Source organism: Pipra filicauda, unplaced genomic scaffold (assembly GCF_003945595.2).
Source record: "Pipra filicauda isolate LSUMZ 115617 unplaced genomic scaffold, ASM394559v2 scaffold211_size2331000_pilon, whole genome shotgun sequence".
In the NCBI taxonomy this organism is placed as follows: domain Eukaryota; kingdom Metazoa; phylum Chordata; class Aves; order Passeriformes; family Pipridae; genus Pipra; species Pipra filicauda.
Window position 1 is genome coordinate 2,207,448 of NW_024104323.1, and position 27,061 is coordinate 2,234,508.

The following is a 27,061-nucleotide window of genomic DNA, read 5'->3' on the forward strand; positions in this document are numbered from 1 at the left end:
TTTTCTCCAGTGACACTGAGCCTTCTTGTCCTGTGCTGTCATTTCATTCCTATTATTAGGTTTGTTTTGTTGTGCATATCAGAAATGAAAAGGCTCGTGGTTACAGGGAAAGCTTCTAATCAGCACCGAGTTCACCAGGCAGTGCCAAAACTCGCCCTGTGTGTGTCTGTGTGTGAGAAAAAGAAAGTACTTGGCAAAATGTTGGAGCTGGGGGGGAACAGTTAAACAAAAGTTGTGCATACTCTGTCCTGTTTAAGAGTTTTCCAAGCCATGGTCTTCCTTTGGTATTATGAAACCCCAGATACTTCTCTGAAAAGGGGGATATTATAACATTTGAACCAAGAAAATGAGGCAATGGGACCTATATGTAAACAGTCATTAATAAGCTCTAACCTTCAAAGAAGGTGATTAATTAGCTCCAGGACTGCACTATCATCCTTCAGAGAGATTAAAATGCACAGTGTGAGTGTGATGGAGCCCAAGAAGCACCAAGCACTTGTAAAGTCACTTTTCATGATGCTAAAAGACTAATAATTCAAAATGTTGATAAACTTGTACCATTACGAGCAGCCATTACACAAACCCATTTTACTGTGACTTCCCCCCTAATATGAAGAGCTGCTTGCAATAAAGAAAACCCTTAAAAATCAGTTCAGGCCCGGGAATACTTTGTGGAACACTCTGTGGAACACTCTGTGGCTGCTCCCAGATCTGCAGGGTCAGGGAGCACAGGCACAGGGTGCTGATGCTTGCAGGGTTCTCCTGTCTGGGAAGGGAAGGGAAGGGAAGGGAAGGGAAGGGGGGTGATGACACACAGCCCAATTCAGCAGGGAAACCTAATAATTATGTTCCACGAGAAGCTCTCCCTGAGCAGATGATGGACTCACTTTGGCAGCACTAATGACTGTGGCAGTGTAAGACTGGATGTTGTCTCCACAGGCTCCACCACGGGATTGATGGCATCGGATCAGCTACGAGAAGAAAAGACAGCAACCAAGTAACTACTATTAAACTACACAAACCCATAAGCCATTACCAGAGCTCTTATTTATCATGTACAGTGGTGTGTTGTTTTTTTTTTTTTCCCCCTACAAATAGCAGAAAGCCCTGCTGAGACACTTAACCCCTTTTTATAATCTTCTGGGTGCCACCCAGACTGTCGCGTCCTCCGCTCCAGTTTTCAATTACCAGCTGAGTAGTCACTGAGAATTCATAAACTTTTGAAATGGTGGGATTTTTGGTCTGGCAGCAATACCACAAATAAATTTAAATAAATATAATCAAAAGCTTTAGCCGTGTATATGTAACATTAAATATCAGACATTCTAAGAATCCGAGTGTGGCTTTTCCCCCCCCCTCCTCTTTAGGAGCAAAGGAGATGACAAAGGAAAAAGAGCTGCTTGAAACTTTACATTTAATAGATTAAAGGAAATGTACACGGGGTTGGCTTTATATTGCCTTCCTGCAAAATTAATAAATCAAAACAAGACTCTTGTACCTGCCATCAGCCTACAAAAGGTTCTGCCTTTGAACCCTAAATAACAACAGAATCTCTGCTTCTGACCAAATAAAATGATAAAAAACTATAGGCATTTCTTGCTTGCACACGGAAAATGTTGCCTGTTTGAGCTAAAGAAAATTAAAAATCACTGTAAGATGGATTTGTTTCTACAGGCTTTTCTGCCTTAAGTATCTAAATAAAAACAGCTAAACTAGAGAGAAAGGGGAAGCCCACAGGGAATTTACCTGGGAACACACAAACCATTTAAATTCCCTTTGTGATGTAATTCTTTTGCAGATCAGCAACTTATATTTTGTCAGCAAAATGCAACTTTTTAAATCCCAGGCTGGCTGGTTAAGTTTTACAGCACCAGGCAGGCGTGGCATTGAGGCAAAGGCAGGCCTGGGTTTGGGAAGGAATCAGTTGTGCTGGGAGAGGTGTAACAGCAAATGCATTTCTAAAGTCTGCCTCTGATAATTCCTGGCTCAGCTCTAGAAACAGCTACTCCACTCACACAGGTGGAAGAGAGAAAAAAAGTCTGCTTTGAAATAAAAAATAAGGCTTTAGAAGCTGAATTTAGACTTTTCAAACACTCTGAGCTTTAAATACACGATCACACCCCTGGCCCAGGGCTGGGTAAAAGGAGTGATAATTCCTTTTTTGGGATCTGTTTTCTTTGCCTCTAGAAACAAGAACAATTATCTAAATATTTTCTTTTTTTTCCCTGAAGCTTAACATTTTCAAAGATGTTCAGAAGTGGGTATTTTGATGCTATTTTCTGCATTGCTGTGTTGTTTCACACAAACTCACCAGCTCTTTCCAGACTCAGCCCCCCCCCAAAACAGAATTTAGGAACTGTTTTGCCTTCAGAAGTGTCTATAACTAAGTGCTTTAAACTTTTAAAGCACAAAAGGGGTTGGTTATTGAGTTACCTCACTGAAAACACACATTGAGGGCTTGTCTTCTCTGCCTCCACATATTTATGCCTTCCAAGTTCATGTGCACAGTAAATATATGATATATAAAAATACCTATTAGGTCTGTCATTTTAATGCAACTCCTCTTACAGACCTTCTTTTTCACATACCTTTTTCCTGAGACTTTTTCTTTTCTTTTTCCCCCCCTACATATACAAAAAAATCTAGAATGAAACCCAGAAGTATTTTTTGCAATTAAACCTTCCCTTACCTTATTTTCTGCATAAGCAAGCCAACGGCTTCCGAGGGCAATAGGATTCATGTTTGGCCCTGGACAAGGATAGCAGCCTGCAAAGTTGGGAAAGGGAACATTAAGAAATATCTTAATGACTTCTCACAAAGAATTCTATTTATTGCCAAGAAAACAAAAAAAGTCTAAACAAACCTCTTTGGGTTGCTAATATCACTCAGTGGATGCTTGCATTTTTGTTCCTCCAGATAAGGCTGTGGTTAGATGAGCTATTCTGAACATTTAATTATGTGTAAATAACGATTTCTCCTTATGTTTGCATTTTTAGTGCCATTTTGATACAGTGGGGTGAGGGGATATTGAAGTTTGACCCGACTGGTTCTGTATCTTCACATTTTAATTCATTTTATTTGATTGCCATTTTTCTGTTGGTGAGCAGTTTGCTCACTTCGAGCTCTTCTAGATTTTTTGTTGTATGAAAGGGTGCAGTGTGTTTTGGGTTTGGTTTTAATAATTCTACACAGAAGCCCTCAGCCTTTCAAAATGCTTTTGGTTTTGATTTTAACAATTTTATATACAAGCCCTCAGCCTCTCACTGTACTTTTGCACACACTTAACTTCACACAGTGAGAGAATTTGTAATTCATTTAAAATCAGCGGCCACCTTTCCATTTTTCACCTGCTTTCCATTACCTTTGCACTGTCATTAAAAACAGATACATACACAGATAAAGATCAGAATAAAACAGAGAATTATTCCTGAGGATTAAAAGGTGAAAATACCTATATGAGAAAATAGCTGTGAATGAAAATATGGCAAGGTTTAAAATAAATCAGGCCCATGTTAAATGGCATTTAATGAATAAAGTTTAAAAAAATACATGTTTTTAATGAAATTTTATAAATAAAACATTTTTATAAACAAAAATTTTAAAACTAATTTATATTTTAAAAACCACGTTTTTACATTAAAAAAAGGGGGGAGAGAAAATGAGGGAAAGGAGACTATGAAGCAAGTGGTTAATCTCAGTTTTCAACAGCCAATTTAGCAATTTAAATTCTCTCATGGATTGCCCAAGATTTGCTCACAATATTTAAAATCTTACAGACACGTGTGTGTGATTTAAAGGAGCCCTGGGCAGCTGGTCCTGTGTCACATTTGAAGGAGCGCTGGGATCAGGGGAAAACCAGCATTTTAGGAGAACACACATAACACACAGCTGTAAAATCCTAAAAAAAAAATAAATTAAAAATACAACAGACACAGCCAGCTAAGCTTTTATTGCCCCAAAATCTCCTGTATCAGACTCTGACACTGCTCTGCCAAGCACAGGGAGAAAAGGCAAACTGACCTTTGCAAACACTCCCCACTTTGTGAACAGGCCCCAAAAAAGCCCAGAGCGTTTGCTGAGGGGAACAGGGCTTTTATAAGCGGAATGGCTTTATTTTCAGTGCTTGCAGAGCGGTGGCAAAGGTGTGTGGGAGGGCGTTACAACAGGTTTAAAGTGACTTCTGACAACGTTTTCGGTGCGTTCCGCCAGGCCCGCGCAGGCCCCGCCGCCGCCGAGACAAACCAGCTCTGCATTTCATCTCTCAGAGCACAGCACTGAGGGCACTGCAAAATCTGAAAGATCATTTCAGAGGAAATAAAGGAAGGGAAGGAGAGAAAGCAGCAATTCATCCAGTTAAACCCATCTCGGGCCGGGAAAAGCAGAAACCAAAGCGAATGTTTTGCGAGGCCTCATCGCCGCCCCGATCTCAGGAAGGGAAACGGATTCTGAAGAGATGATGCCACAATTGTTACTGCCTTCCAGAAGGGCATAAAATGTGGGCAGCCAGAGCCTCTTAAGGAACAGAGTAAGCAAAAAAAAAAAAAAAGGTTGTAAATACAACCCTGGGTTGTAAACACAAACATTCTTCCGATGACATTACGGATCAGGACCGGAGAGGTTTTAATGCCGACTTTTGCCTCAGCAACTCTGATCTGGGTCAGTAAAGGCATTCAGGTCCCCCACCTCTTTTTGTCTTCCTTTTTATGGATAAAATATAGCACTAAAAGCTGCCAGATGATAACCCTCATCATGTAAATCTCTACGGTGACTTTAGAATCAGGGATTTGCGTTTCCCAAACTCAATATCTCCACAGGAGAAAAACTAAAGGAGTCTCAGCAATTCAACAACTCACAGCAAAAAATGAGTCCTGCTTGGAAAAGGGAGCTGTTCTCAAATACTTCAGCGAACTGAAGTAAATGAAGAACTACAAAAAAGCATCCTTCCAATCAAAAATTGATCATGTAGTAGAAGAGTTACTTGGGAAAGCTGGGACTGCCCTCCCCAAACCCACTGGTGGTGGTTTGTTCCATGAACTGGGCTCAGTCAATTGGACTCCACACACAAATCAGCCAGTTCTAAGAATAAACTCCACAGAGGTCAACAATTCAGCTCGGTCCTAAACTCTACTCTCCAACACGAAAAACAGCATAAAAAAAGAGCTATTTCCTCCCTTTCTTTTCTTTGCAAGTCTCTGCATTTCGGAGAGCGAGCACAAGGGATAAACAAAGGGTTATACTTGATGGGAAGGAAAAGCAAACTGTTTTTCTGCTTTCCAAAAAAACAGCTGGAGTCAGCAGAACATCATCTCCAAGGCAAAGGAAAAGGCAGACACGGCGTGACCCACCAAGCTGGGCCATCCAACCCTCACCAGCCTCACTCTCTTAAAGATTAACTTCTATTTCTACTGGACTTCAAAACAACAGAGGAAAAGGCCATTCTAAGCAGCAACAGCAGCAACTTTGGTGTGTTTACAATAGGAATGAACATAATGAGAATGCAGAACTAACTGTCAAGGAGACCAAAGTTTCCAAGTTTTAATGACAGCATGGAGAGGTCATCCAAGAAAGCATCGCTGAGGGAAAGTCCTTCCAAAAGTGCAGCAAACCAAGCAAGCACTAAAAAACATCTGAGCTTGGAGCAAGCTGTAGTGGGCCTATCACCCCCAAACTATAGGTGAAAACCTACTGGGAGTGACAAGGTTTTGAGCACACGGCCACTCTCCCTCTAAATGCACATGAAAAAAAAAAGTGGAAAAACCATAATTTGAAAATTAGAATAGAAGTGCAAGTTTTTCTGCTCATTTGATTCAGTTCCTACGGCCAAAAATTCCAACTGGTGCTGGCCTAGGCAACACTGAGGAGCACAAAACAGGCTCCCTCCAAACGAGGACTTGGCTAAGAGCACCCTGGTACCTCATATCCTGTGCCTTGGTCTTCCCATTTCCAAGGCACATGTTTTACCTACACCAAAACAGCATCACAGATAAAATTCTTTAGTGCTACAGTTTCTTAGTTTCTTCCCTTTTTTGAATAACGGAGTTATAAAATGATCATCTGAAATTGGATTATTATGATTAATTGGATTCAAAGATGCTTCTAACATCTCTGCTGCTCTGCTCATTTTATATATTTGGTTTTACTGAGAACACAGGAATGTCAGAAGTTACAGTTCTCCAAAGAGCTACACAAATGTTTGCTTAGTGAGTGAGCAAAGAGAAGGTACATTTATCTTACATTATTTTTCAATTACTACCCTTGTGCTAATTATGAAAATCCCTACCCCCCCCTCTGGAAATTCATATCCATAAGCCAACAATAAACCAAATGGCATCTCTCAGGTGTGATGACCATGACACTGGGATGGGATACAGTCAGCAAACACCAGGAATGCTGGGGAAGGCAGGTTCCAAAGGAGGAACTTGTTTAAACCAAAATTATTTACCTTTTATCATCCAAGGGACTCGCTGCATATCACTAAAAATCAGTGAAGCAGTGACATCGTGTATTTTTAAATAAACAGCTCCAAGAACCCACTAAAGCTGTGCTGCTTCTCTAATAATCAATGTGGAATTCTTGCCTGGGCCTTACAAAACACACAGCACTCCACAGGAATGGAATTACACAACTACATCCTCAAGAACTGCACTCCAGAAAGCAGATCCATGAGGGGGAGCACAGAGAAGGAATATCCAATAAATAACTGCTACAGTGATACTGCTGTAGCAAAAGCATTGTTTATTCCAAGGAAAACAAATCATAGAAGTTGTTTTATCTAATATTTTTGGTTGGGTTGTTTTTTGGTTTTGTTGGTTTTTGTTTTTTTTTTTAGCAAACCAATTTTTTTGTTTGTTTATAAACTGTATAAAGTAATATTGTTTATAAATTCCTCTGGGTCCCTCCTAGATGAAAGGCCCTGTGTAAATGTTATTCCTCTCATGCTCTCACATACTTTCCAAAACTCTTCTATTGTTCTTGTACTTCCTTCTGTTCAAGCATCACCCATAAAATGGGTGGGAGAAGGAGATGAGCTTTAAGGTCCCTTCCAACCCAAACCATTCCATGATTTTGTGCTGGCCTGGAGCAGAAGAACTGAATTCCCTCACAGATAATTGTGGAAGTACCACAGATTATTTTTTTTTAAATTATCATCATCATTATTACTAGCATTCTTACCATTACTAGCATTATTATAGCTATTATTGTTGCTATTATTATTATTTTCACTACAGAGATATTTTTACTACTTCCCTGTCCTCTCTATCAGGGCAGTTTTAAGCATCTGGACTTTGATGATCCCACTGTGTCCCTTCCAGCTCAGATTATTCCATGATTTTACTGTTACTCTAAAGGTCCAAGACCAACCCCAGAGCTTTTACCAAAAATACCCTTAATGTTCCTTAGGCCTGGCTGTTTAATTTAGCACAAATTTGCCTGATTTCAGGACAATGTTCAATCTCAGGTTTACTTTTTTTTTGTTCAGAGACTTGGACAGTGATAAATAACAACGTTAGCACTGAGATTGCTGTTCCTGGGCAGGACAATGTGAGTGAGATGGCTTTGTTTGGCCTTTAACATTAAAGATTTGGGTGCTTTAGATAGAAATAACTTGTCTAGAAACAAACAGCACTTCCTGGTTTACATGTAATTTTTACAACTGTCAAAGCCAGGAGATGTGACAGCTTCACATCTCGGGGACTTGATGCAGTTTTTGTGTTGTATTTCTATTTTCCTGCAACGTAGCAAAACCTCCTGTGAGCAACCAAGTCATTTGTTTCCATAAATCTGCCCTAAAAAACCCCTTCAGAAAGTCTTTCAACATCATCCTGGAATGGTGAGACACCGGTTCCCACAGCCAGGAAGAAACACTCTTATAAATAAAACGCTGTTAAAAAGTAAAAGCAAGATCAAATCAACATTTCTCAGGCAAGGGACATAAAAATGACATGAAGGGTTATGTGTTCATATATATGAGCGTGCATAAAGATAAAAAGTGTTTAAATTCACAGGGACACACTCGGCTCCTCTTCACTGATCAAGAAAATACTGTGACTCAGGAGCTGTTCCCCACCTGCCTCCAGGACTTTCCATCTCCCCCACAGACACAGGAATCCTGGCAATGATTATCCCAATTATTCTGTGGGGGATAACCAGGATAAATGCCACTCACTGGGCACAGTTGAGGAGGGAAATGTACGCTCAGAACTTCCTCAAGAACGTGACTCTTCAGCCATTAAACCTTTTCAGAAGACGTCCAGTGTTTTTCACTTCAAAGCAAAGAGCTCCAACTGCTCCCTGGGAGCCCTTCAGGGAAAGGAATTCTACCAGAAATGCCCCAAAAAGATGATTTCCAGACAAACTGAAACCATCCTGTGTGAATGTCAGTGCAAACAGCAACACCGAGTCCAAATCAGAGCATCCAACACCCTCTGGTTTGGGGTTTTTCCCTTCCTTGGAGAGGTGCATCCAACATCCACCCAATAACTTCAGGCCTGTGGTTGGTTGAGCCTTTGGAGACCCTTCCACACAGTGAAATACTCTGACTAAAATCTGGAAAATTACCTCTCAGGGCTCTAAGTAGCATCAATAGAAATGTGGTGCCAGCTAATGGCTGCAATAACTGTCTCCATCCCCGGGGAATGATGGATGGAGGATTTATCAATATGAGGAGTGGAAGGGCAGGAGAACCTGAGCAGGCTCTCGTTATCAGCCCCAGAGATGATGCCACATGCATGATGTTATCTGTGCTCATCTTCAGCCAGGGCCCAGGGGGTGGGAAGGATATTCTTCATGGAGAAGAAAGTATCCATCATAACCATCAGCGCTCACTCAGTAAGCAGTTTTGGAGATGGGTTGAGGGAGCACTGATGGAATAGAAATCAATGAAATTCAGCTTTTCTGCAGCTATTGTTCAGAGCAAAGGAGGGGGGAGGAAGCCTCTACATCACTCTGGTTTCTGATCACGTGCAGAGTTCAGAAAAGGCTCTGAAATGAGCCACGATAAAACCCTTAATTATTAAAAAAATCTGTTTTAAATCCACACCTTGACACTCACAACTAGGAAAGGCAACACTTTCTGATCATAAGCATCAAATGAATTTCTTTGTTAGTTTGGCCACGTGAGCACTTAAAACAGGGCAGGATGTGAAGTTACTGCTTGGCTTTATCCTCCCCTTGGAGCAAGGCCTTTCCTAGGGAAAAGGAGCTGGGAGAACAGTGAGGGATGGAAGTCACTGCCACAGGCTCTCTGCAGACCCATGCTCTGCCTTCCCATTTAAAAATCACAACACCCCACAGGGTAGATTATGGGATATCCTGGTCATTTTTCCACAATGGCTCCAGTATGTTTTCCCTCCACCTTTAAGCACCTGCCTTAAATCCCCTCAGCCAAGGCTGGAGCACCTGTACCCCGAGGTTCTGTTACAAAAGGCACAAATAAAACCTGCTGGCTCTCAGCCAGCCCGGTCAAATCAGCTCATTTCCATCTAATCCCATGCAGAGGGGAAAAGAAAGGTTAGTACTATGTCAAATTTGCTCCAGAAAAAAGCAGGAAATGCAGGAGCTAAACATTCCAACAGCAGCACGAACTCGCCCGTGTTCTACATCCTGAATATTTTATGGTGTATTTATTGTAACAATATATTAAGCTACACATTCAACCACAAAAAAAACCCCAAAAAACAGAAAGACAAACACTCCTCACGTGCAAGGCAGCTGCATTAGCATTTCTGAGGGACTTCAGAATTCCTGACACTGCTTTTAATTGTACCTTCTGCATTTGATTTCTATGTGTAGCCAACAAAACAGAGCAGAGCTTCTGTTGGATGTTTGCCTTTGAGCTGCCTCAGGGAGGTTCCAAGGCTCCCACACCATGGGGTTGGTTCTGATGGAAGATGTGATTTCCACATCACAACCAAACCGGCTTGAAAAATAAGATTATTTTTTTTTTCCTACAGTGGTTTAAACCATAAAAAAAAAAAATCTTCAGAGAGCCAGTGATCCTCATTAATATTTTTGACCTTTTAGGACCAAAAGCAGTCAAATATCACAACTGAGAATCCTCTTCATGCTGAGAAATTCCCTGGGCAGGCGGTGACATTGTCACAGCCACTGTCCAGCCGAGGTGACCAGGGTGATCCAGATGCTCCTCAGGCTGTCCTGAGGAGCAGGGATGCTCCAAGGATAGCAACAAAGACTTTAAAAGACCTTTTCCTGAGCTTCCTATTCAGGGATTTCTACTTTTTCAATTTAAACTGGCACTGTCTCGTAATAAATTTTTTTTTACAAAGGCAGCAAGAGAGCCCAGTTGTGGCCAGTTGGCTGCCTCCCAAAAATCCCTGCAGCTCATTTACATCCCATTCCAAGCCCAGCACAGTAACTTAAGCCTTTAAAGATCCACTCTCAGGTGGAGGAGATTTCAGCACATGAAATGGGGAAAGCTCAGACAAAAGCTTTGCTGCAGCCCCGGCGTGTCGGGGCACGACACCCACCCTGGGAAACCAGGGAGCTGCAGAACCCTGGGCACAGCTCCCAGAAATCCAGTTATCCAGGGAAAAAGCACCTGGATTTGCCCAGTCACTGGGGCACAGGCCACTGTTTAGCTGAGAGGGGCTGGGATGGTCCAAAACACCCCAAAAATTAGGGTGTTCTTAATGAAATTTGGGACCCCAGAAATGTAACAGTTAGAGAAAATCTTGAGTTTCTCATATTAAAAACGCAGCACAGCTTGAGAAATACACTGTGATTAGGGACAGCTCGGGAGGTTGGGATTTTTCAACTCATTTGCTCTTTATCTCCCAAAGTTTTATTTCGTCCTCTTTAAGTTCTGCTGCTGTTCCATTAAAAATGCACTGCAAATCAAAGTCAGGGTAAGGAATAGGATTACCCTGTTCCTCAAAATACAGGTCAGTGAATTAATGTCTAAAAACAACTGCAGTATCTTTGAAAAAAAAAAATCCACAATAAATTAACTGGAATAAAAATAGTACCAAAATTCTCAAAATACACATTTAACTGAGGGTTTGTTTCTTTTTTTACTTTTGATCTAAAATAAAGCAAGGCTGGTACCCTAATTCTCATTCCAAGAGGAGTAAGGAATAGAAGGACACAAATAAGTCTTTTCCCACTTGGTTCCTGTCACTGAACCCCAGCAGATTTCCAGGATCTTCCATCCATGGATAGGAAGAACCTGACACCTATTGGCAACTTTAATATTACTGCAGAAAGCTGCTTTCCCTCAAATTATCCCAAGGAACAGCTTCTCCCAATGAGATTTTCCTATAAATACACAGATAACACAAAAGATAATTTAGAACTTTTCCAATTGTGACTGAAAACACGTCCAGAAAAATTCACACTCTCCTTTGGAATAATAAAACTCTGACCTTCCCAAATAAATCATGAGCTGCTGGAGCTTTGGGGCCTGGTAATATAAGGACACATTAAAAAAAACCCACAATGTACCTGAGGCTAAAGAACAACCAAAAATGAGCAGTGGGCAGATCACTGTGGATGTGGTTTTAATTGCTGCTTATGTGGATAATCTGAAATTCCAGTCCTGAGGCTTTTACATGTATTTGTACAGAATGAACAAAAGAATTCCTCAGCTACTTCTGGATGTCGATGTGCTAAATTGATAATTAATAATCTACAACAGTGAGAAATTAGTCACAGCAATAATAAATATAGAAGGGAGACGAGGATTCCAAGAGTAACATTTTGGGGGCTTCTGGAGCAGGAGATTTCCTGCAAGTCCAAAGGAAGACATGGAGACCTGCCCTGAGGATTCAGAAATAAAACAAAGCACAGAATAATAGAAAAAAAAAAAAGAAAGCTTTGGGTTTTTTTACATACTGGTAACGAAGAACTTTTTGGTGAAGGTGCAGCTGTCAAAGGCAGCGATTTTCTCCTGCAGGACCACGACCAGGATCCTGCAAACACAGAAAGGGGAACACGTGCTTCAGGCATTAAATGCATGGGCTTAAAGATTCAATATCCAAATGTAATTATTTCAAAAGCATCAACAGAAACTCTGCAGTGATGAAGTGCCACGTTACCCACCCCTGGCAGCTATGGAGGGTTCTCTCCCCTCCCGACCACACGACCTTCACTTCAGGAAGCACAACAGATCTGATGCCCAGCAACACATTTATGATCTGCCTCCTGCAGTAAAAGCTCCATTAAAAACAAAGGATGGGATTGCAAAAAAAAAAAAAAAAAAAAACCTGAATTACTTTCACTGACTCAAATAACAATCAAATCAACAACGGGCAGAACAGGAGCTAAATTTGAAATAATCCCATTGCCCGTCTCACTGCAAAGTTATTAAACCATTTCATTTACTAAGAGCAGGGGAGGGTTTAATACCAAGAACATCAGCACACAAACACAGCTGAGAGAAGCAGAGCTTGTGTCAATAAGCAAAATTACAGGTGTATGTTTATGTATTTGCTTGTACGTGACACACTTTTGTTGTAAAATACCTGCTCATCACCAGAACTAAAGAGCAAAAACTATGCAGGGAACACTTTGCTGCCTAAAAAACTGAGGCCAAAGATGCAGATGTGGAAGCTTTATAACCAGGATACACCTTCTCCCATACTGGGAACTTCCCCAAAGCAAGTTTTTAAACTCTTGTATGACAGGCTGGAATAAACCACGTCTTATTCTTGCTTATTTGTATTATCCACCTGCCTTGGTGAAGGACCATCAGTTCTGGCAGCAAAGGGGTATTTCCAAAGGAAAGCAGGAATTTCTTCCCTCAGTGCCCTCCCTTTAAGCCAGGGATGTGATTGCACCACGTCCAGGGGGACCTGAGGACAGGCAGGGACCAACCCAGGAACACGGAGCGAGAGGAGCACCAACGTCAGCACCACGGGCTGGGAGCAGAGCCTCTGCCCCAAATCCTCCCACCAGCAGTGCCAAGGGATCAGCCAGATCCTCCCACAGGCATCCTGGGACTCCTCTTCTGCCTTAAAAACTACGAGGGGGTTCAGTTTTGTGCGTGTCTGGCAGAGATGTGAATTTAAAATTAACTCAGAAAAAAAACCCTGAACTCGTGATTCCGTGAGCACGAGAGATTCTGTCTGAGCTCTGGGATCCTCAGCCTGCAGAGCTGTTTTCTCTCCACCCCAACTGAGAGATGCAGCTTTATTATTTGACTCACTGGAACATCATTCCCTGCAAACCACAGGCTGCACACCAGGAATGCTTTGGGCAGGAAGGCAGAGTCTGACACAACAAGGGAGCACAAAGGAGAGGGACATAAACCCCTTAGTGCTGGTTAAACTCTCCATGATCCCATTTCTCCAGCTGTAGGTGGATGATCAAGGATTTCAATGATTCCTGCTCACCCTGAAAGGAGCTTAAATGATTTCAGATGCAAAATGGTCTGAGCTCCTTAAACAAAAGCCATTGGGGAAGCACATTGGGAGATCCCAGCTGAAATATTCCACGAGAAATGCAGAACCAAAGCTGTGCTTGCAGGAAAGACAGAATAATTGTATTTATTATTGAAATTTTCCATGTCCTAACACAGAAGCAATGCAGAGTAACCCCCTCCTTACCTCTTGTTGCAGTGGAGGTCATAAATGGGAGTTTTGAACTGGATGGACTTGACCATCTCTCCTGTTCTCAGGGAATACAGATCCACACAGCAGTAGGGAGGGCTGGTGCTGAAAGGAATTAAAAAAAAAAAAAGATATTTTAATGGAAATAAGGGTATTTTAAAAATTGCTTTTTAATTATTTCAGCCTCCTTATATTGCTGAGCACGCTGAAGGAAAAAAATCACAGAATCATTAAACTTGGAAAAGACCTCCAAGACCATCAAGTCCAACCCTTGACCCAAGGTTGGACTCGTAATTCCAGCAATCCAAGGAGAAATGCTGGAGAACAAAGGGTCAATATAAGCCTTCTACAGAGGGAAGGTCTGCTGAAAACTGAATTATGATCTCCACGATGGTCACGAACCTTTATTGTGCAACCACTGATCAAACACATGGTTTCTCCTGCCACAAGGAAGACTTGGGAACAGCAGCAAAATACAAGCCAGGAAATTTTAGAGGACATTCCAGTTAAAAACTACTCCAGAGAGCAACACTGTCCTCCAGGGAGGAATTCCTTCACCCACATGGCTTGGTTTGATAGGGGCACATCACCCAGAATTCACATCACATCTCTGACGGCCTCCTCTCTTGAGCCACACAGATCTTTTCAACTGCTCTGCGTCACTTTTATCATTTCAATATAAATAAAACTCTCTCCAGGCCATTTCTTAATAAAAAGGCTGAGTGGGAGAAAGTGCTGAGTGCTCCGATAGGGCCGGGGAAGGCAGTGGTGGAAACCATTTTCCAGGCTGAGCAGAGGCTTTGATGTGGCAGCTCCGTTCCACAACACCTTCTTCCCCCTCCAGGAACACATTAAAATGTTGGCTCCTCCTGGGTCAAGGAACAGGAGGGAGCACGAGTTGCCAGCTGTGCAAACATCTCCTGAGCATTGGTAAAAAGAGGGTGTTTCCCCTTGCCCAGATCTGCTTTATTTTACAGAGTTTAACACAATTCCTGCCACGACACCCCCGGAGCTGCCCGAGAACATCCAGGAGGGCTGGGGCACAAATGCCAACTGTTTGTGCCTCCAGATAATGAACTGGTTCATCCAGCAGTGGGTGACACCCAGGACATGCACAGAAACACAACTGGCACAGATATAAGAGGAAAAAAATAAGTCTTGACATTTTGCCTACTTCAGTTCTTCCCAAAATATACATTTTTCTAGGCACATACCCGGGCTAAGGACTAGAGGGTGCTATTTATTACTTCCAGCATTTCAAAGGCTCTTCAAAAACACTTTTAAAACAGTGAAACAGTCTAATTCCTTCACATTAAAGTTCATTGCTGCTCAAAACCACAAAAAACTTCTTTAATTAAAGTACTTTGTTACCTACAGCAAATAGTGATGTTGCTAGAAGGGCACACAGACCCTGATTTCAAATCAGGAATCACCAAAGTTGATACAGATAGAATTCTCTCAGCAGAATTGATTAAAATCACTATTTCCACACCAGCCTGTGCTGAACAGTTCCATTTTTCCAAGTTGTGGGTGATAATCCTGTCACTCAAATGATAATAATAATTATTATTTTGTCACACCTTTCCTTTGGCTGACCATGGTAAGACCCCCCTACCAATGGTTTTTTCAACCACCCTGGGTAAAAACCAGTAACAGAGTTCAAGTGCCAACAGCCAAGTATTCTCATGGGATCACAGAATTCCAGAAGGGTTTGGGTTGGAAGGGCTTTAAAAACTCATCCGGTTCCACGTCCCACAGACCAGGGTGCTCCAAACCCTGTCCAAGCTGGCCTGGGACATGAAGTATGGACAGGTCAGCGCTCTGAAAGGGAAGAAAAGCAAAACAAAACCAGAGGACAGAGTTAATGAATTGTATATTGGGAAAAACCCAGCCTGAACCTTTCCACGGGGAAGCTGAAGCACGATTTGACTGTGACCTTTGGAGTAATATTATTAATCTGTTGAGACCACAAAGGCAATGCTGTTCTCCTCAAGGGCCCTGAAAGTTTGCTCAGATTAACAGATTTCAAGACCAGAAGGACCATCTTCTCTTTCCAGGCCACGCACAGAACGTCCCAGAAGCTCAAAGAAATGATTCTTTTCCAAGCAACCCAATCTTGTCTGAAAAGACTTGGACCAACAATGGGGCCTCTATTTTTATGGTGAGTTGTTCCAACATTTAGATCGTTTCATTTTTATGAAATCACTTCTCAGTGCGAGACAGAATTTGTACATATTCTGCTTTTTGGCCTCTGTGTCTCTGTCAACAACACAGAAAAGCTCATTGCATTCACTTATCTTTTGTGTAAGTCACTAATAACCCAGAGCAATTCAGGCAATAACTAATAGAGTGAAAAGGACTTTTAAGCCTGAAGTTGTAAGGTTTGTTTTCCAGCCCTAGTCCTCCTCTGAGCCCTCATCAGTACTGCAATTCTCAACTTCTTTCTGAAGGATGCACACCAGAATGAAAACTTAAAAAAAAAAATAAATAAATTCAACTATTCATTCCTTAAACACCACTGCAGAAAAAGCTTTCACTGGGACTTTCATTATCTAATGGGCTCTCTGCATCCCACCCTTGCACAACAAAAGCTTGAAAACTCCACTCTGTAAGTAATTTTCTAATTCATGGTACTTAACAGATTCATTCCAAACCAGGGAAAGCAGGGGAAGATTTCTGAGAAAGTGCCACTTCCCCCAAAATGTGTGTGCACCAGAGAAATACAAAGCAGCAGAGACATTTTAAGTGCACCACAAATTTGCAGAAAAGCATGGGAACACTTATTTCTAAATAAGAAAAACCTGTACCAACCTTAGACACATGTTACTAAAATCTAATCCTTTAAATACAAGGCAGGGAATTATTTCATAGAGCACTAAAATATTTGTGCTAAATACCAAGAGACACAAACATCACTGTTGCATCTCCCTCAAACTTTCTGATCAACTCTGTCAGCCCAGGAAAAAAAGTTCCACTTCATCCTTTACTTCACCATTTTCATCATCTCATGGGCACATAACAGAGAGGTTTGTGCACATATTGGTGTTATTGCAACAGATACCACAAGGACAGGACCAGCAGCTCACAGAGACAGTAAAAGGGGAATCCTTGTAGATATTAAAACACTTGGAAACCTCCAAATCACTCTTGTTCTGGCAGCTCTTCCCACTCCGGCATTCCCAGCAGTCGTGTTCCATGCCCATAACATTCCTCACTCTCATCATCAGAAGAGACTTTGAGGGGGTTGTTTTGGGTTTGTTATTAAATTTCCAGCTGCCTGGAGCTGCTCACAGCCCCCCAGCAGCCCAGCCCCACCCCGTGTCCCGCCGCATCCCGCGGCATTCCCGGCGCCGGAGCGGAAAGCGCAGCACGAGCTGCCTTTTCAGCTGCGGCCTTTGCAGGGAGACCCGAGCAAAGTGACACACTTTCCACTCCACTGAGACGTGCCACATGTTCCCAAACAGAGCTGTCCCATCACATTCCCAGGGAGTTAATCCAGGGAGATCAGCGGCATCTCCGGAGATTCGTTTCCCTCCAAGGTTCACTTGACTGTGGCCATGGCGGAGGGGAAGTGCAGCTGGAGCTCCACTTGCAGATCACAGTCATTTCTTCTGGTATATTCTGGAGGAGACTTTGCTTGTGTGAAACCAAACAGTGCTTTTATACCCAATTTACAAACCTGCACCAGCTGCCTTTGGTCATTCTACAAACATACACAAAACTGGAGAGATTTCTGTAAATGTCTGAGAACACAGATTAACTTCAGAGCAGAACCCAGCTGCATTTATCACACCTCTACTAAAGGTTAACATTTCTATGATCAGCTGCATGATTTCTATGATTAAGCTGCAATCTGGCAGATGTTTCCCCCAAAACCACAAAATTAAGTAAATTTAAAGAGTTGTCTTGCCCTTCTTTATTGTCAAACGCAGCAGAATTCACCACTGAAATAAATGCAATGAACGAAATGAAGTCATTTGTACTGCCAAAACAGCCACAAAGATCCTTCAAGATCATCCAAGATGGCCCAAAACCAACAGTGTAGCAATCTTTGCAGATCAACAGCCAGATGTCACAGCTTAATAGGAAAAGATCAGAATTCTGGGGGCACAACCCTGAGGGCAAACTGAGGGTGGAACAGCTCAGCTCCAGCCAAATCTCACCAAGCAGAGAATCCTGTGGAGCCACAGCCAGGCCCAGACTTTATAAACTGCCAGTACTTCCAACACTCCAAATCAACACCAAAGCTTTTTTTTTTTTGCTCTATTTTCAGGCACTTTAATGGACAGTATTTTCTGATCAGAAGACAGGACAGGTAATACAGAGGGCAGCTGATTAACACAACACATCTCCAATTAACTGTGTGTATTTGAGGCCTGTTCCTCTGCAGCCCATGGACACTGAAGGCTTGTCTGTGGGGGAACACTCAACAACCTGCTCCTGTTAACACGGCTAAAGCCCTCTGAGGGACCAAACATCCCATCCTGTCGGTTCTTGTAACAGATTTCTCTGGGTTTCGGGTTTGCTTTTCCCTTCCTGTGCTTTCCCCCCGTGATTCATGGGGCTGACAGGCCCGTTGGCATCTCCTGCCCTCGCCTGCCATCACCCCCAACAAAGGCCACGCTAAGCCGGCGGCTCCACAGCGCCGTCCCAAAGCCCGCACCAACCACTTTGGGGATTCAACATCAAGCACAAAACCCTTGTCCCGACCTGTTCCATCTAAAATATGTTTGCCCTTGGTGTCCTTAACGGCCCAGGGAACTCCTGGGGTTGTGCAACACTTCATCGCCTCGGAATTAAGCGGCCTCTGCCTCGGGTTGCAGGAGAGGGATCATGAGAAGGGATCTGTCAGCTGCTGAGGGCTCTGCTAAACCTTAATTGTTTCGATGCTAGTATATGGCTCAAATTACAACTCTGGAGTAGCTTGAAAACAATCCCATCTCCAGGAAATAATGAGAGGGTTTTAGGGTGCGTATGAACCAAAGCTGAGCAGGAATGAGCTCAGATCTGATGGGTAAAGCATAAAAGTGCCGAGAACAACAAAGCTCCGAGGTTCTGGTCACACCAGGTAGGTCCAATTTTCCCCAAGTGCCCATTAATTACATGTTCTTATGTCTTGCTTGGCTTTATGACTCCACACAGACCACGTTCGACAGAATTCTCACCGTAAATGAACTCGCCGAAAGCTCTGACATCATGAAATGATACCTGAATATAATTCCTCTGAACACGGAGCCCCATGGGCAGCCAAAGGAATCTCCTGCTTTTCCTTAAACTGCTCCTAAAGCTGAAATCCTCCACAAATCGCTTAACACCAAAGAAAGCATTAGTTTGTGTTGCAGCCTTTCTCTCGGTGAAGCCACATCCTTTCCTGGAGGACTTTTCATTAAATTTGGAGTAATTTAATAGTTAAATGTGGCTGATGCTCCCAGGAGGAATTACAGCTGCCAAGGAAAGGCCCACAGAAATACCACATTCACAGTCACCCAACAGAGTGATGCTGAAATGTCAGATACACTCATTCAAACTGTGCAGGCCAAACTGATTGAAACATTCAGTGTTATTTTGTTAATGCCTCCTCTGTAAAATAGGATAATTATACAGCACAAATATTCTATTAATAACTTAAATCACAATTCCTTTTAAAATCAAGTCCGTGAGCAACCACCCAAAAATGCACAAGGGGTCTCCTCAGGTGATATTTTGAATGTATTACCTGGTCAGAATTTAAAGAAAGAAGGGATTAAACAAGATAATTTTTAAGCACATGCCTTACAGCTTTTTCATGAAGTAGGAGCCTTCTAAATTTCTATTTTGAATTACTGAAGAAACATTTACTGAGTTCTGCATTTAAATTCGGAATTGTAAAACTACTAAAATATTATTCATTGTGCTTCAAAAGAAAAAACAGCCCACAGAACTAAGGGAAAAAAATAATGATATCAGATTTTACTGGATTCCATTTATCATGTTTTAATTGTCTTTTTCTGTACTTTGGAGATTTAAAGGGGCCTCCTCCACGTGTGAATGGTTGAGCTCAGCAAACTCCCCACACGTTTTCTCTGCACATGAGATATTTTTGAAGGAAAGAAAAAGGACAAGAAGGACTCGGAGAGCCCAGGGTAAGAGAGAAAATGGCATTTACTGAGAGATGCCAAGTTCAAATACTGTCAAGCTGCAGTGAGTTCCTCAAGTGGCAGCAGTTGTGGAACAATTCAGACACAAGGGGTGGAAGTTGAAGCAGTTTGCAATCAGCTGCTCCAACTACCAGCGAGAAGTGACAGCCCTAATTTAGGAAAAAAAAAAAGAGATTAAGCAGCATCTTCTATGGATTGATTGGTCCTCAGAAAAAACCCAAAAACTTAAATCATCCTGAAACTGCTGGTTTGCAAAGCACTTTAAATCCTCCTTGCAGCATATAACACAGAAACAACCCTCAAACATACAAGAAAACCTAATCCCCGACCGTTCCCCGGCTCTGTCACGTTGATTTATAACAGTTATTTCCAAGACGGACAAAAAAAAAAAAAAAAACCCACCCCAGATGCAAACAATTACTCTATTTTTGTAGGCAACAAGTGAGGTGGGTGGTAACTGAGAAATTCGGAGCGACCCTGTCACAATATTCCCGTTTTCTCTCCCGGCACACACAACAAACGGCCCCCACATCAGAGGCTCGGCGGGGCCTGAAGGGCCACTTTGATTCCAGCCCCGCAGGCATCGGTGGGGACGTAATTAGGGTAAAAAGTTCAACCCCAGCTCCACAACCAGAGCCCTGCCAGAAAGAAATTTCCTCTCCTTCGCCGGGTTCCTCCTGTCCCCCTCCCCGAGAAACCACGTTTATCTTCGCCGAGTTTGTTCCTCTTCTAATTAACTTTATAGCGTTTACAGTGTTGAATAATTTCAGAGGGGAGTTTGGAGTGGCCCTGGAAGCAGCAGCAGCCCCTGGAATGGGGCTGTGCATTATCTTTTCCCCGTGGTGCTGCTTTCTGAGTTACTGGGGGGAGGTTTGTGCTCCAGCTGGTTGGATCTGGACGTGCATTTATCCTCCCATTTATCCTCCCCCTCCACCCTCTCCCCTGGATCGTCACACGCAGGGAAATGAAACTGTGCCTCGGCTCAGACATCTCCTCACTATCCCAAGGATCGCCTGGAAAAGGGTTATCTTTTTACAGCTCCATAAATCAAAGCTTGAGAAGGTCAAAACTACCCATAGTTCTCACCAACTGGTCAAAGCTTGACCCCAAATACTCGTTTTCTTCCAGTTTTGATCCAAGATTAGCAGTTTATTATAGTTCAAAGGTTATTTCTTACTCTGGTTCGCTCAGGCAAACATTTGGTGTGGCAGAGGAACACCAGAGCTTTCCTACCCTGGGTATTTACACATGGAAACACCACCTTATTCCTTTAAAGCTGCATCTCCTGGCACTTGGAACTGTGAGAAAACTCACAGAATTGCCAGTAAACACCACTTCAGCATCACAAAGCCAGCTGAAGTTTATTATAATCACAGAAACAACTCCCAAGAAAAAAAATCCTGGGATCTGAAGAGCTCTTTTTAAGATAAAGAGCATTCCATCTTTAGCACACAGCAATCCCATCCAACATCACTACAAGCAATTTAAGCTACTTTATTCAGGGGTTGCACCTCTCAGGATCTTAAAAGCTACCACAGAACCTGCTAAGAACTGAATTTTCCTGCAAGGATAATGTTTTTCATTTGGAAGGGAAGGAAATCTTTGCAAGGCAGCTGACACGACCACTCTCTGCACTTCATGATTCCTTACAGTTTTCCAGCAGCACAAGGGACTCAATCCCTCAAAGGTAACAGACCTGAGAGAGCTTTGCCCAACTTAAAAGGTTCTACTGTACTTTTTTAGACCAAAACCAATTAAAGTTTGCTCTCTAGAAATTTAAATTTATCCAGGCTTGGGAGCCTTTAAAAAGCGAGGCCGGGGAGAAAAATCCGGCTGAGTTTTGTGGAGCCTTCAATAAAAGACCACAAATATTCAACAGACTTCATGAAATCCATGTCATGGTGTCCAACACAATGGAAAAATCACAACCAGCTGCCCACCCCTGTGTTTTAGATCCAGAGTGGGGACACCCTTTGCCCTCTCCATGGCATGGCTGAGCCTCTGGCACTGCCAGGTGAGCCCAGGGCATCACCACGGCCTGGGCAAAGGCATTCCAGGAAAAATATCCCGGGGAGAGTCCCCCTGAGCAGTGTGAGAACTGTGAACAAGGGCTCCAGTCATGCACTCCCTTCCCTTGGGGGATCCTTCCCCAAAGCTTTGCTCCTTGACAAACCATTTCACAGCCAACTCATTTGAAACATTAAAAGCCACCAGACACTTGGAGCTGGACACTGGATTTTAGCATTGCCCAGTGATTTTAACACATTAATGTGAGAAAATATTAATGCTTTAATCACTTTTTTCTGTTCTTGCTCACACGGGGCTGCTTTCTACCCAAACCTGAGCGCTCCCACGAGCACATTCCTGAGCTGCAGTTGGGTTAAGGTTAGCAGGATTTAATCTGCAGTAGCCATGTGAATAAAACATGCTTCCTGAAAATCTGCTGCCAATTGATTTGCCTTGTAAACAGATCAGCAGGGGAAAAAAAAAAAAAAAAATGCTGGCTAGCCAAAGTTATACATTTTGTTTGCTCCAGCTACTCCTCCTTCTTTAATTTACCCTAATTTCCTCTCTCCTCCCATGATTAAAAAAAGATTACCTCTTGCTTCTCATGCCCTTAAGTGACCTCCATCCAATTCTTCAAGTCATCCAAAATTTTCCATCACTTGACACCATCAAATTAATGCTTCTTTCTAAAAATATATGCTGGAGAGCCAAGAGGCTGCAGCGTGGACAACTGACTGAGCTCCACGAGGTCTGCTGGCCCCAAACCCTGACTTTTTAATCTTCTGCCACTCATTGCTCAATCAGCTACACCTGATCCTTATCCCATTAAGGCCCTGGCACAGGTTGCCCAGAGAAGCTGTGGCTGCCCCTGGATCCCTGGAAGTGTCCAAGGCCAGGTTGGACAGGGCTTGGAGCAACCTGGGCTGGTGGGAGGTGTCCCTGCCCACGACGTGGGCTTGGAATTACATGATCTTTAAGGTCCCTTCCAAGCCAAACCAGTCTGGGGTTCTGGGATTCCATGACCTGAGCTGCACCTCAAGGAGATCTTCAAGGTGTTTTTTCCCATCTCCTGCTGAACAATTCATTAACAGAAGATGAAATGTTCCCATCAGGAACGCGGGGGTTGGGACGAATCACTCGTAGGACTTTCCCCTCCTTTGTTTTGCTCTGTTAAAAGAGGGGTGGGCAACAGAATAAAACATTACAGGAAGGAGTGAGGCCACAGCTCAGGGCTGAAGTCAACCCAAGAAATTCCACCCTCTGTGCTCACTCCCACCTTCACCCTCCAGCTGACTCAGCTGCACTTTGTGAGCAGCTGTTTGCAAACCAGGTGACTGAAATCATCTGTGTGATTAAAACAAAAAAAAGAGCATTATTTGATACTTGGATTATTTCTGCCATCCCCTTTCCTTCCCAACCAGCTGAGGTGCCACAGCAGCAGCTCAGAGGTGGCAGCACTGAGGGGGTGAGGAGGGGTTTTAAGGTGCCTTTGCTGCCAGTCAGTGAACCCCAGAACCACCACAAACCCACAGCTGTGCTGAGACAAGCCTGGTTTGCATTTCCTTCCAGGAATTCTGCCCCCTCCCTGTGATAAACTGCTCAGCTAATGTAAAAACCAAAAAAAAAAAAAAAAAAAAAAAAAAAAAAAAAAAAAAAAAAAAAAAAAAAAAAAAAAAAAAAAAAAACACCAAAAAAAAACACCATAAGGGAGGGGAAAAAAAATCTTTAGGCTAGAAACAAAGTTTGGTAACACATAATTAAGCATGATGGGGTAAACACTTGAGTCATCAGGTTTAAAGTGTTTAAAATGTTCTGTGCTCAGGAGAGGTGGTTTCCTCCATCAGACACTGCAATTACTCAGCTCTCTCTTCCCTGCCCTTTCTCCCTTCCTCTGCTCCTCCACACACTTTTATTTCCCTCCTGCCATGGGCACTTCTATTTTTTCTTTTAGCTTTCTTGTTACCTGTATCATCTACTGGAGGGCAGATCTGCAGTCACTCAAACCAGCATTTACTTCTTAATAATCTAAAATAAATCAAAATTATCCTGCTTGGTTTCCCTTTAAATTTCTCCCTTGGCTAAAACGAAGCATTTACTGAAATTAAAGATATTGGTGCATTTACATTTGAGCACAACAAAAAGCACATTTGAAGGTGTTTTACACATCCAGTGTGTTCCACACTGTGGCTTCAACAACCCATATGGGGGAAAACAGGAATATCTTCATGTTTCACCAGCCAGATAATTCATTAATATGCACCAAAGCCCATCAACTAATTCTGTGTGTGTGTAAAGCTGTTTGCTTTGTCACCAGGAACCAGCAGGCGTGTCTGCACAAACCTCCCCAAAACCCAAATTCACGTAGATGTTCCTTCTTTTTGGGCTCTCCTTCAATTTGCAAATCTTGTAATCTAAGACTGGAGTTGACTGAACCAACCTCCAAAGCAGCACGGATGTATCAGCCAAAAAACACAGTCTGGTTCCCATTTAATGTGTCAGGACTGCATCCTTTTTTGGGGGCTGTGAAAACTGTTGTTTTGAAAAGATTATGGAGTGAATCACGGGCTGGTTTGGGTTGGAAGGGGAACTTTAAAGATCCTCCAGTCCAACCCCCCCTGGAAAGACACTGCAAACATTTTACTGGGTGGAAAACCTGGCTTTGAAAGTACAAAAAATGTGTGGACCAAAAGCCAGCCAGAAACACAGGTAGGAGGCAGAAGTTCCATCTTGTTGCTAAGCACAAAATGATGAGAATAGAAAAAAAAAATCTATTGCCAGCATCTGGAAATTAATAACAGGTAACAATAAAAACTTATTTGGAAATGCCAAAATCACCAGGGGTGTTCCCAGGAAAAGAGCAGCAATAGGTGCAAACTTGAGCAGAGGAATTAAAAGTCAGAAGTCTGGAAGAATTAATAGGAAAAATCCAAGTGATGATCAAAGCTGAACTGTTTTCCCTCCAGAATCATTCCCTTTGGCACATGATCCTGACACGTTTTAGACAATAATCCAGGTGACTGGGGTAAAAATACCAAGTGCTCTGGAATAAATGCTGCAGGAGAAATGCAGTATTTTCTTCAGACTGATGATTAAGCATCTGTTTACGTGTCCACAACCAGAAAGGTCTACAGGAAACGAGAACAAAACCTCCAGTTAAGAGCAGAACTAAAATCCTGCTTGAGGTTCCCAACAGAGCCATTGAAGGGTCCTCCACAACTTGTTCCTTATGCACAATAGAAATATAATCAAATTAGCTGTGAATGTGACAGGAGAACAAAGCAAGTGCAACACTCGAGCCAGTTTGAAAGGAGTGTGACTCCAGCTGAGGGCAAAGCATCAAAGATCTCTTCATGTGAGAGCTGCACACAGAAAACAGGCTCTGAAAGGGCTCCCAAAACCAACCTGCAGCAAACAGGAAACACAGAAAAGTGTTCTGGGGTTTTCTGTTGCAGGTCTCTCACCAAGAGCAAACTGGTTCTTTATCAATCCCCTTTTTTTTAATGATGGTTTTTCTGCTCACAGAGGAAAGCCTGGTTTTAAATTATCTGTTTCAGATATTTCACTGCTGATAAGAACTAACCCAAACCTCTCCATCCATTCTGAAAATATATGAGGGTTGGTTTTTTTTGTAGAAAAGTAGAAACTACCCATAATCTTTGAATTATTTTCCATTAACTAAAGGAATACAATAATACAATATGAATACAAAAATACAATTATTAACTAAAAAGTGAAAATAATGACCCTTATAGTTTGTCCATTTCTGAGGTATCTCAGCTTCTAAAACAAGGGTGTGAAGGAAGGTTTTTTCCAACCAACATATCCTTTATACATATAAATACACTGCCTGGATTAAGACAAACTCCTACAAGAGCAATATTTACATCTCTGGTGCCACACACTCTAATTCATAAACAGTTATTCTCACAGGGCAGGGGAGAAAAGGAGAAAAAAATCACCATAAACAGTTTTGCAAGTTGCAAACACGTTAAAAAAAAAATAATCACTTCTCTGCTGTGGCTTTTAACTGAAACATTTCAATCGGTAACATTTCAATATTGTAGTTAAAACACAGAAACAAACCAGAGAAATGTGAAGGTTTGACAGTCTTCCTCCACACCCAGAGTGATTAAATCCTTAATTGAAAAAGGTGTGGCCCTGAATTAGTCTTACAACTGTAAGAAGATTTGCTTCAGCTGCTCAGCCTTTGAATGGCTGTGTAGGGGATTACCCCTGAAAAGCAAATATTTTCCTGTAGGTAGAGATATAAATCCCGTGCATTGTCTGAACTGAGGCATCAAACAGACATAAAATATCTTAAGGGCCTCTTCTGAAGAGGAGAGACACAACCACACTGGCCAGAGAGACTGTAAACTCATTTTTCTAACTCAAAAGAAGTGGATTTAACACATATTTTGCTGATAAACAGTGTGTGGCTGTAACAATGAAATCATTTGGTGCTTGGAGTTCATGTGGGACGTGAGTGCTGCTTGAAAGCATCTTCTAATTACTTTATAAGACACAAAGATTGCTTTAGACACTTCACAATAATAATTCTGACCAGGATTAATGTCAGGAAAGGTTAATCATGGAATTGTGGTTACACTGAGAATAAAATAAACTTAAAATACCTCTTTATTTACTTTATATCTCTTTTTTATTCCTTTCCAAAAGCTCAGATCATAGGAAAATGCCTGTTGACACGCTGAAAAGGAGTTTAAAACCACATCCCATGAGCAAAAAAAGGAAGAGGGCTCTAAAGATGTCATTTCCTGGGGCTTTTAGATGATGTTAAGATTTTATACATGACTTTATATCCTTACCCAGAGGATCCAATGCTTTTGCACACACCAAGCAGGGGCCGTTTCTCAGAGAAATTATCACATTTCTGGGCACCTGGGAAGAGGGAAAACAAACAGTGAGACAGAGCTGTTTGTGTCACCTTCCCAAGCACAGGGAGGGGCCAAATCTATGGGGAGGATATTGAATATACAACATAAACCTGTGAAGAGATAACATAAAACAGCCTGGACAAGAGCAGTGACAGGAACACAAATTACAGTCGTGGACACTGAAGAACTGGCAGGGATGGGACAGAACAACAACACCAGGAGCAAAACCTGGCCAGGGCTGGGGAGTTGTTTTGGTTCCTTCCCTGGGGGTTAAGGATTCTGTGAGTTTAAGGGGTGATATTTGCTCACTTTGCTCTGTTTTATGAAGGACTGGCTGTGCTGAGGAGGGTCTCACACCTCACTCTCCACCTTGTTCTGCTGAGGGGCAAGTGGAGCAAAGAGTGTCAGCCCTGAGAGAAACCCCTTCTCCCTCCCTGTGCCCAAGAGAACAACACCAGGT

General features: G+C 42.4%; 1 protein-coding gene across 9 annotated transcripts in view; it reads right to left on the reverse strand.

The window, feature by feature from the left end:
- BCAS3 (BCAS3 microtubule associated cell migration factor) overlaps positions 1-27,061 on the reverse strand; it is a 317,385-nt gene that overhangs the window by 267,341 nt on the left and 22,983 nt on the right. For all 9 annotated transcript variants that reach the window (XR_005563467.1, XM_039381061.1, XM_039381059.1 and 6 more), the window contains 5 exons: positions 26,533-26,605; positions 13,563-13,670; positions 11,851-11,927; positions 2,690-2,766; positions 888-971 (listed from right to left, as the gene is read on the reverse strand). Coding sequence is in view for 8 of the 9 variants with exons in the window: in XM_039381061.1 (XP_039236995.1) it covers positions 888-971; positions 2,690-2,766; positions 11,851-11,927; positions 13,563-13,670; positions 26,533-26,605 (419 nt within the window). In the remaining variant the exon portion in view is untranslated. The remainder of the gene's footprint in view (positions 1-887; positions 972-2,689; positions 2,767-11,850; positions 11,928-13,562; positions 13,671-26,532; positions 26,606-27,061) is intronic.